The 10,326-nt window shown below is 47.9% G+C and overlaps 2 protein-coding genes across 11 annotated transcripts in view; one reads left to right on the forward strand and one right to left on the reverse strand.

The window, feature by feature from the left end:
• Positions 1–8,690, forward strand: part of LOC118513755 (protein spire) — a 122,917-nt gene extending 114,227 nt beyond the window's left edge. For 6 of the 9 annotated variants that reach the window (XM_036059922.1, XM_036059926.1, XM_036059924.1 and 3 more), the window contains 7 exons: positions 2,115–2,404; positions 3,821–4,076; positions 4,357–4,410; positions 5,109–5,749; positions 5,815–6,015; positions 6,104–6,408; positions 6,473–8,662. In XM_036059922.1, coding sequence (XP_035915815.1) covers positions 2,115–2,404; positions 3,821–4,076; positions 4,357–4,410; positions 5,109–5,749; positions 5,815–6,015; positions 6,104–6,408; positions 6,473–6,698 — 1,973 coding nt within the window. In that variant the 3' untranslated portion in view covers positions 6,699–8,662. Of the gene's footprint in view, positions 1–2,114; positions 2,405–3,820; positions 4,077–4,356; positions 4,411–5,108; positions 5,750–5,814; positions 6,016–6,103; positions 6,409–6,472 lie in introns of all 9 variants that reach the window. The other 3 variants (XM_036059925.1, XM_036059929.1, XM_036059923.1) reach the window with 2 other exon arrangements.
• A 309-nt stretch (positions 8,691–8,999) lies between these two features.
• LOC118513757 (ubiquitin-fold modifier-conjugating enzyme 1) lies at positions 9,000–10,303 on the reverse strand. 2 transcript variants are annotated; one of them, XM_036059930.1, is made up of 5 exons: positions 10,180–10,303; positions 9,793–9,938; positions 9,591–9,722; positions 9,350–9,517; positions 9,000–9,282 (listed from the first exon to the last, which is right to left on the reverse strand). In XM_036059930.1, the coding sequence occupies exons 2-5, from the start codon at positions 9,913–9,915 to the stop codon at positions 9,196–9,198; spliced, it is 510 nt and encodes a 169-aa protein (XP_035915823.1). In that variant the 5' UTR covers positions 9,916–9,938; positions 10,180–10,303; the 3' UTR covers positions 9,000–9,195. The 2 variants fall into 2 exon arrangements, with proteins under 2 accessions (XP_035915823.1, XP_035915824.1); XM_036059931.1 differs by having other exon boundaries at positions 10,092–10,259.
• Between the last annotated feature and the right edge of the window lie 23 nt (positions 10,304–10,326).

The raw sequence follows: 10,326 nt of genomic DNA on the forward strand, positions 1-10,326 counted from the left end.
CAGACTCCTCTCTTAGGCCTTGAGACTGAGCTTCGTGCCGGACAGCTAATGAATATGATGATATAATGGATATATGCCAGACTTGCGCGACTTGAGCTAGGACGGACATATGCTCCCTGGGAATAGCCAGAGACTTGTTGACATACAATTCGCCAAGAAGCGGAAGATTAGCCGAAAACATTATGAAAGAAATTGAATGCTCTCCTAGCTCTCCACCAAAACACTGTTGCTCAACGGAAGCAGACAAGCAATACGGCACATGGCGTACCATATGCTTCGGGAAATAAAGAATCTATTTGATGGTTTTCGCAGCAAAAGCGCCTGAATATAGGAATCGATACCACACGGACACTATTGGCAGTCGACCAAAACTAACAAAACAAGCAAAATGAGCCATTCCCAATGCTTGCCAAAACCAGGAATTCCTGCAAATGGAGGTACTGTGAAGGCTTTTTATCGTGAAATTTATACTTCCTGGCAACGGAAAAATTCTTTGCAAACGTTTTAAGCTCGTTACGGCATCACGTCCGAAGGGATATCGCGCCATAGCTGCACATCCACGGCGGCGGAAATGGAGTTATGGCCGATCTCCCGAACCAGCGTCGTAAGAGTGCAATTTTACAAAAAAAAAAGTTGTAACCCATTAGAGAATTGAGCTCAACTTCACCGGAAGTGTAAGATACTTGGCACGGCATGGTTGCGAGCTCCGGAGAAGATGGATCCACGAATGCTACGTAATGCTGCTCAGACGTGCACTTCCGAGGTCCGTAAGGTACCAGCGCTCTTTTCGTGACGGCTTCTCGGAAGGATCCCTTGTTGATCCCCGGGCTCCCCATTTCCAGCACGCTCATGAATTTGTAAACCTAATCGGCCCTAAAACATGTCCGACGGGCATGGGTGTTCGGTTGTGTGGTTGTTCGGGCTGTGTCCCTTTTTCCTTGAGCTAGCTTTTCTTCCGCTTTCAAAATCGAATTTGTGGCTCCCGGAGGAGGCTCTCGTGCAGTAAACCTTTGGTCAAGCACATATGAGGGCGTCTCCATGAAACTGGCGTCATCTTCCACGGGCTATTTTCCTGGTGTACGGCACCATAAAAGCTCGTGCAATGGCACAATAAATTCTCTGTTTATATAACCTCCATCCAGCACCACCGTAAAATCGGCAAACAGTTCAAGGGCTTTGTTCTACTCCGAAAAACCTCCGAAAGGAATGGGTGGAAACTATCAAGCAACTTTCTGTGGGGGTTGTCCGACCAGTTAATGACTCATTGTAGTAGTACAGCGACCGTTAAGTAATAGATCTTTCTGTTTCCCCCCCCCCCCCCGCCATTGCGTTAACCTTGAAGAACGAATCCCCCCAGTACCGTCTATCGCAACGGATTTTACACTTGTTGCTCCGTAACTTGATCGATAGCGTTTGACGGGTTGGGCGAAAAAAGACACCGGTAACCTCCAACCACTTCCAGTGCGGTTGTAAAAGGAAGCCATTTTTTACTCTTCTTTCCTTCTCCAGCCTAGAATGCCCCTACAAGGGGTTGACCCTCAAGGCGTACCTTATGTATCGTGGGCCCAGCCCCACGTTCTCGTTCTAGGCCAGGGCTAATCGGTGACTTGCTTGCCTGCATGAGCGTTTGGCTAACACCCGCAGACACAACAACTTGACATAGCTGGTAATGATAAAAAGCCATAGGCCTCTGGCACAGGTTACATTACATTTATTGATGTTCGAATTGGTTTTTGGCTCCCCAACCGGCCATGACATACGCGAACGTGCCCCAGAACGTTGGAAGCAGCACGCATCGGCAACTGATAAAAATTAGGTTAAATGTGTTCGAGTTTCGGTTGTGGAAGTTAAAATCGTAGCCTAGATTTCGGTTAATTGCATGGTGTCAAAGTGGTTAAAAGTTCCATTAGATTTACTGTGATGTTTTTGTCCGTTGAGCCGCTCAATCAATGTGTGAAGACATTGTTTCGCCAGCCAAACAATGTGTCGGCTGACGGTGTCCCCTGTATAGCCTTCGCGCTGCAGCTAAATCGATCTGTGCTTCAACCGCCATCTCTAATTTCGCTTTTTTCTCTATCTCCGGTTTCTGGCATGTCTGTTACCTTTACTTTCAGTTTTACCTACCACAACCCAAGTAGATAGCGTAAAGAAATCGTGTGATGATGAAATCGACACCAGCGGCGCCCACAGCCTCGGCGGAGTCAGCAGCGGTGGCGGCGGCGGCAACAGCAGCAACAACACCGGCAACAGTCACAGTGCCGCCAGCTTCCACCACGGTTCCAGCTACATCGGCACCAGCGCAGCCCACAAAACGATGACGCTGGGTCGTTCGAGTTTTTCGCACACCAGCGGTACACCCCGTAACACCCTAAGACTGATACCAGTAGACTTTTCGCTGTTCAACGTAAGTACACCATGGGGTTGGGGGGGGGGGGGGGGGTCGTTCTTGAGCGAACAGTTGGACATTGGTTAGATAAGCCTCCCCGTTTCGGTCACGAGGTAGAAATTCGTCTGATTATAGATGTCGATGTCGGTGCAATCGGATCGTGGATATCTGCAGGCCCTTTGATGGCGCCCTCATAAGCGGATTGTTTTTGCTGAAGAATTCATTTCTAAGCAACCCCCTTCTTCTTCTTCGGGCACGAGAGTTGCTCCACATTTGGACATTCCATGCCTCTCCAATTCCAACACCAATGCTAATGAGCTGATGCTATGGCCCCCTCGGTAGGCGGACCTCCTCACCTCAACTTCACTCTCAAGAGCTCACCACTCACCGAGTGAACGAAGCGGTTGAACGGACGATTTTGTACAAATTGTGAAGCAATTCGTCCATTATGCGACCTGCCAAAGCTTTTCTCACCGGACTTTGTTTACCGACAGATGAAAACGTGCCACTACTGCTGCTGCTGGAGATGGAGCCACGGAAAGGCAAGAACCACGAGCGTGTTGTTGGTGTAGCAGTGACGCAACGCCACGCGGTCGTTTTGTTTCGGGAAACTGGAGTACGCAGCCCAAGGTTGTCGGCTCGGTGATGTTGTGACTGTGCGGAGAATCGTTGAAATTCGCCAGAAGTGAAGGGACCTTTCGAACTAGAATTTAAAGCTTGAGATTAAACCAGATTGAGCATAAAATCTGGCTGCAAACGAATTCCTGCCAGTGACCGCTTGTGCTACTTACAGGGCTCTCGGGACCCTGTCGCGTTACTGCTGTTAACGTCCAGTTTTTGTGCATATGAACTTTGCATTGGTCTTTGCCCTTCTGCTCGCTTGAAGAACGCCCCGCCGTGGGGTTAAATGGGAGCGTGGAAAATGTTGCATTCTGCACTGTTCAAGAAAAAGCAAACCCCACAACACCCTTTCCAGCATTGCGAACGAAACGATTTTCACACATTGGCATATACACCCATAAATACCCGTCTTGCGAAACGGTTTCACAAATGTTGAGGTCGACCAGGTGGTGGTTTAACCTTTTTAAAAGCGGCACGAAGCGAGAGCATTCTTTCGGACGACCTGGCTACCATGTACGCATTCTGCTGCCCGCTTTTGCGTCCAAAACGTGATCCGAGATATAGTTTTGGTTGGAGTTGGAGCAGGAAACTTTCAAAATGCGTGACCGTCGTTCTAAAGCAGCACAGCACAAAGCAAAGTCTATGCTCTCGACGACGTGACCTTCAGTTTTGGGAAGTCTCTCGCCTTTATGCTAGCGAGCAATATTGTTCCGAAAGCGAACCAAAAAACAACTCGCAACACGTTTATTTTGTGCTAATTTGTTTGTTATTCCATTTTTCTTCCATTGTTTGGAAACTTGACCATTTCCGTAGGATGATGACTTCATTGACGAAACGGCGAACGATGGCGCGGATGGTGCTGGCACGTGCAGCAGCACCGCCAGTGGACAGCGAGCTGTACAGCAGCCGAATGGTGGCCACCGGATAGCGTACGGTGGCGTTGGAGCCAAGCGCTGCAGTACCGACGATCGTGGAAGCACCAACAGTGACAGCAACAGTACAAACCGTCTGATGATCGTCAACAACGAGAACAATCAGAACAACATTAACACCGTGCTGCGGCGGACAAGTAAGTTGAGAAACCCCAGGCAGATAACCACCGTCTCCAATCAGTATATCGATGTCCTTGTCCCACTCACTAGCTGTTCCTAACTTTATCCTGTTGTGTCCTTAAAGTTTGTTGAAGATCACTAACATACTTGGGATGTTCAAACGTTCTCGTTCCCCACTAAATGTCAACTTAATAATCGTGTTTTCTTCTACCTTCCATCCGCTACTAATCCTTCCTTCCGATGTCGTGCTTGATGTCGATCGCCGAACCACCATATGGATCTCTCACAACCTTTCAGAGAACATCATCACCCACGACGAGTATCATCGGTTCTGTGATAAGGCTCTCGAAAGTAAATATTAACTCCCATCCCCATCCAGTATTTGTGTGTGGCCCTCTTACTGTTTGCTTGCTTGCTTGCTTGTCTGGACATCATTATGCTTGGTTTCCCTGAGGGAGGGGGTTATTTAATCATTAAGGAGATGGTGCGCCAGCGATCAGCTCTGCAGAGTTTGTTTCGCATTTCCATCACGAACGCTGCATCTTCTCATCCTGCTCGTTACATCCGCCATGGTGGAGCACCGTTTTTCGCGTAGAAAGCCGAGCAGCATGTTTGGATAACATTGGACATTTTTTTTATTAGCTCACCTCACCAGAGTCGGCGAACGCTGGACATCCGAGAAATGTCACGTATTGTCACCGGTTATTGTTTCCAGTTGATGGTTGCCAAGAACTGGTTTAGCTTGGTTCGACTATTTTTCGTCCAATCAGCAGCATAATCATCGTATTGCACAACGGAGACGACACCCTGACCTGTGTGCTTTGAGTTGGTCGTTATTGGTTTGCGATTAATATTTGCTGTTGTTTCATTGGCTTTTTCTTCTCTTTATGTGGTTTATGCTACTTGCACGTTTTACACATTTGGTTTGTTTTTGTGTTGTGATTGCACTCTTCTTATCACCTGTTCATTCCCATGGTTAGCCCAATCAGTCAGTGGAGGACTGTTGCTAATGTTGGCTTTTCTTTTCTCTTCTCTTAACCTCACAAAAGCGTACGATCTGGCGACGCAGTGCGAATCACGACGAGCATCCATGCGCCGGCACACCATCATCGGATGCAATCAAAACTACAAACTCGACCCGCTGGCAAGTCACTCGATGCCACCGTCGCGACCCGCCTCCCGTCAATCCGATCGTGATGCGATGAAGGGTGATGCCCAGCCGACCACCACCGCGAACACCACCACGAACGGTACGAATGGAGTTCCGGCGAAGGAAAAACCTTCCGCCGTGGTAATGCCACACGTCGTAAATGGTACGTCCCGACCGGCACCGATCGGAGGTGCGGCCATGGTGGGCAATGCCGGTACGACCACCATCGAGTACGTCAGCGCAGCCAGCAACCTGTCATCGCTGGACACCTGGACCAAAAACTCGCTCGACGAGCACCAGTGGAAGGACGCGTTCAATCTGAACGATCGGTTGTCCCTGACGCTGGAGGAAATCGTACATATCCGCTCGGTGATGACGAAGGCCGAGCTCGAAGGGTTGCCGGTGGATGTGCACATCAAGGAGGACGTGGAAAAGCGGAAAGTTTGCTTCCTGTGTTTGCGGACCCGGTTCACCCTGTTCGCGCGCGGGATCCTGTGCAAACTCTGCCAGCGGACCGTTTGTAACAAATGCAATACGAAGGTAGGTTTTGTGCGGGGAGCAATCTGAGGAGCAGTTCCATCTAAATAGGACTTTATGTTTCGCAGATGCGCATACCTACCGAACATTTCCGCAATGTTCCCGTGGTGCTGCTGTCACCTTCGCTCATGAATAGCCCGTGCACATCCAACACACCTTCGCCGAGCCATCACGCGCACGGCACCGGCTCGGGTCCTACCAGTATGGTGGACGAATCCTTCCCGAGATCCCTGATGGAGCGACTGTTACGGCCTGAGTTAGATCGAAAGGTAATATCGTCGCCCAGCGATCATCATCAGACTCAGACACCAGAACTCTTGTACTAATCTGCTCGCATCTCCCCTCCCCCGGTTTCAGACTCGAAATACGGTCGGAAGTGCTCCGTCTTCACCAAAGAATCAGCGTTCTGCCTCCAGCACACCGGGCACCAGCCTGCACGGTACCGAAACCCTCTCCCTCACCCTGTCGCATCACGTGTCCGGTGCGAGCAACACCGCCAAAGACGTCACGGTTCCGGCGAACGGTATCTCCGCCTCTTCCACAGCGGTCTCCACCGCCGCGCAGAAGTGTTCGCTCATGTCCCGCAGCATGGAAGGTCCGAACAGTCTTCCACCCCAGAGTCCGGCCAGGCCTCACTCGAACTGTAGTACGCTGGACAGAAAGTAAGCTCATTGCTACCTTCGATTTCGTAGGTCCCATTGATACATCTCCGCCATCTTGTTGTAGGAATCGTTTCGCCAAAGCATTTACGCTCACGGCGTCCGGCGGTGGACAGGGTGCCGGTGCGCTTGACCCCCAGAAGGAGCGGCTCACCGGGGAGCTGATGGCCGTGTGCAATGACTGTCGCAGCCTGGTGCTGGAAATCATACGATCCTCGCGACAAACCCGAACCACGGCCCGGAACCAGGTGCTGCGCCATCTCACGCTCGACATCTCGCCGGTGTACAAGTAAGAGTTTCCGCGGGTTTATTTGGTGGAGATAATGGAGGCCGACAACAAACACATAAAAGCGCACAATTGAGCCTATCGGCTAGGGAGCAGACTCCCCTATCGCTACCGCCACAATCTTCCCGATCCCGATGATACTCGCTCGCCGGTGTGAGCGAGAGCGAGCAGCAAAGTCCGCGCATACGTTTAATGACGTTGTATTTATTATACTTATTTATTTGAATCCGCATCCGCAAATCCTCAAAATCATCGAAGCGACAGCCGTTGGCGAGTGTTGCCTGCTTCTTCCGGTTTGCAGCGTTTGTGAATAGAGAGAGAGAGAGTGACCGAGAGTGGGGTGCCGTTCTTTGGTCCTTTCGAGACGGGCCGTGTAAAGACTGGGACTTTGTTGCTAATACCTCCATGGCATTGTGATTATTATACCGTTTCTTTATATTTTCGTTTTTCTTTTTCTCGATTTTGGTTGTTTGGTCCTCCCGATGCCGTATCCGAGGATCGCTGTTTTATTAGTGAAGAAAGAGTTTTAGACAAACACACACACACACACGCATGTTCACGCGCTTTAATGGGCACAAACAAATATTTAAAAAGTGGTGTGAATATCGATGGAGAAAATTTTCTTTTTTTATGTGGAAAGCGCTATATTAGACGGAACACGCCCGCACACACGGTAAGCTGATCATTCTCGCTTTGGGCCGTTTTATTCGCGTTCTCCTGCTGGGGGATGGCTAAACGTTGTGCCTGAAAGATTGTTTTATGCGTTGTAAAATATGTATATTCAGGTAATATTACTTCGCCGGGTTTTGTGTTCCACGTGTAGCCTTTGCAAGGTTTGATGGTGCGAATTATGGTGAATTTCGTTGATATGACCGATAGAGAGAGAGAAGGACACACAAAACGGATGAAAACCCCCTATGTTTCGAGCATTAACGAGCTCGAGGTAGATGATATTCCACCGCGGTCGAAATGTTTAAGCTTTTTTTTTTGGTTAGTACGGATTTGCTGTGAGTTGTGCGCTGCGCTGTTCGCCGACCGAGCCCGCGCGTATGCGTATTGCCCGAAAAATGGTTTTGTAAATGTTTTTTTTTTGTTGAAATAAAAGCAAGCAAATAATTTTCTTCATTCCGCGCACAGTAGGGGGAATGTGTGGCGTAAATATTACCCTTTACAGGAAAACATTTAAATGGTTAAATTTAGAAGAAAAATGAGGCAGAACAAATTGCAATAGTTGAATGTTTTATTGAGATTCGTAAAGGAAGCAAAACTAATGTACTAAGAAGCTAAGTAATCAATTAACAAAACAAAAGAAACGTTTGTTCCAGTATAAAAAAAAAGTACAGAAGCATTATTATATGGCGAATCGCACACATGTATAACATAATTTAAATTAGCCCGAACAAGAACCATTTACTACGCGAGCAAACGCCGAACCAATTTTCTGGTGCGGAACAGCAATGCCGGTGGGTGTGCAGAACTGCAATCGTGGAAGGATTATTTAGCAAAGATGCTTAGCCGACGCGATGGGGACGAATCGATCCAAAGAAGGATGACAGACAGACCGCTGTATTGAGAGCAACAGAGTGACAAAATTACGTTCGCTTAATACATTTTAACTGGTGCCGCAGCCTGTATTACACACACACACACACACGCCCGTACATCGTATATAGCCCAAAAGAGTTGATGTTTTTTAGCTGTTGCCGCCGATCCGTTGTGGAGCACGTGGTCGTCGTGTGTTTAACCCGCTACTCTTCTTCACAGGCGGGAAGTAGAGATAAATTAACGGATTAATTATTTAAATTTAAACTGCACCTTAATGTATAATCTCAAGGTAGTCTGAGGGCAGGGAGAATGAGAGGGAGAGAATGGGGGTAGAGAAGGCAGAGAAGGGAGGAAAAGTATATCAAGAACCACTTCTTAGAAACAGGCTGTCAATAGCAAGTAATCTTCTTCCAACAGTTGATAGAATGAAATACAGACACTCACCCAACCAGTAGCTTACCGTAGACGTAACCGTTTTAAACAACATTCGAAATGACCCTTTGGGAGAGTTCGGCAATATACTCAAACCGGTGTGTGGTTCCGGCTGGGTTGAAAATCGAGGGCAAGATGGATTTACGGGTTGTGCAGGAGAGTTTGTACAGGACGGGAAGAATCATTATATCAGCGAAAAAAAAGGCAAAGAAAATCTAATTATACTATATACTAAAGTATTCGTAACATCTACAACCCCGGACAAAAGAAGCAAGCAATGTGAAAAGGTGTAGTGGAAAGAGAAATAAATTCACTGAACAATATTTAAACATTTACCAATCAGTTTGCTTCGTTTTCGTTTATTCCGACGCCTTTACCCGACTTTGACGGACAGACGGAAAAGTAAATATAAGCGTTTGCTATCGTGTAGCAACAATTATTAATGATAAAAACGAGTAAATACAAAAGGAAACGCATCTTTAGGAGGTTTATCGGGGTCAGTGGAACGGATGGAGGATGGATTTTCCCTAACCGGACGACGCGCCCTTCTCTTGGTACGATATGACGCCCTTCTCTATTAGATCCGGAACCTCGACCGCTAGCCAGGGCGACAACTGAAAGGATTTTCAAGCGGTTAATATTCCCTTTTTGATATTAAGGGGACATTCTTTCGGTACTCACCCCCAGTGCCATTGCGTGTGCAATACCGAACTTTGGAACGTTTCTCGCCCATAGTGGTTTGAAGTGATCGGTCAGACAGATTTTGCCTCCACGGTACATTTTGGCAGTTTTGCCGTCCAGCTCGGGCAGTGCAATTTCGGGCGATGTCGTTGGATACGTGATGGGGATCTGCAGAGGATAAGCAACGGTAATTATCTTTAGGAGTGACTTTAAAAAAAGGGTAAGCGTTTCCTATTCTTACATCAAACTCCACATCGAACTCGTACTTGTGTAGATTGTGCATGTACCAGCACTTGCCGAACCATTTCGTGCCCTCCTTGTTCGACTCTAACCGGAACCAGTCCATGTCGGAGGCTTTGTTGTTTTGCACGTACTAAAACCAGCCAAGAGAAGGATTTGCTTAGGCCCAAACGTTTTTCTAGCATTCGCTTTTCATCTCGTACCTTAATTAGTGCCTGGTATTCCTCCTTCAATCGTTGCACCCACAGTTCCTTATCTCTCGGGCCTGCTTTCGTCTTGAGCAGCGGGATGCCACTCAGCGCTTTACGCGTTCCATCGTCAACCATTGTAGACTATTTCTAAATGATAGCTGAAAGAACGAAATAGTTCACTTATCACACAAAAACAGTATGGAACGGCTGGGGAAAGTGAATGTTGTTTTCACTCGATTCCTTTGCGACAGTTTCGATCGACGTGTCAACACGCGATGGGAACCCGCGCACACACACGCGCGCACACTTACGAATCCCGATAATTACATACAAATAGTATGAGAAATTGATTTTATTCCCCTAAAGTGACTTTTATTTTTAAAACAAGTCGTTTCTTACTACGTTGCCTTCGGAAAAATAAGAACTTTTTAATTCGTTCCAGAGCTGTTCAACACCAGCGCCAAGTAAATAAACACACAGCTGTCAGGTCAGTCTGAAGCAGCGATTACACGTAGATTGAAACCCCCAAAGACGGTGGCGCCATCT

The sequence above is a fragment of the Anopheles stephensi genome, chromosome 3 (assembly GCF_013141755.1).
Source record: "Anopheles stephensi strain Indian chromosome 3, UCI_ANSTEP_V1.0, whole genome shotgun sequence".
Lineage (NCBI taxonomy): Eukaryota > Metazoa > Arthropoda > Insecta > Diptera > Culicidae > Anopheles > Anopheles stephensi.

Coding starts and splice junctions, on each gene's coding strand:
- LOC118513757 (XM_036059930.1), bottom strand. CDS start 9,915: ATGGTTGACGATGGAACGCGTAAAGCGCTGAGTGGCATCCCGCTGCTC. Junction 9,723..9,792: donor AATACCAGGCACTAATTAAG/GTACGAGATGAA, acceptor GGCTGGTTTTAG/TACGTGCAAAACAACAAAGC. Junction 9,518..9,590: donor AGTTCGATGTGGAGTTTGAT/GTAAGAATAGGA, acceptor TATCCTCTGCAG/ATCCCCATCACGTATCCAAC.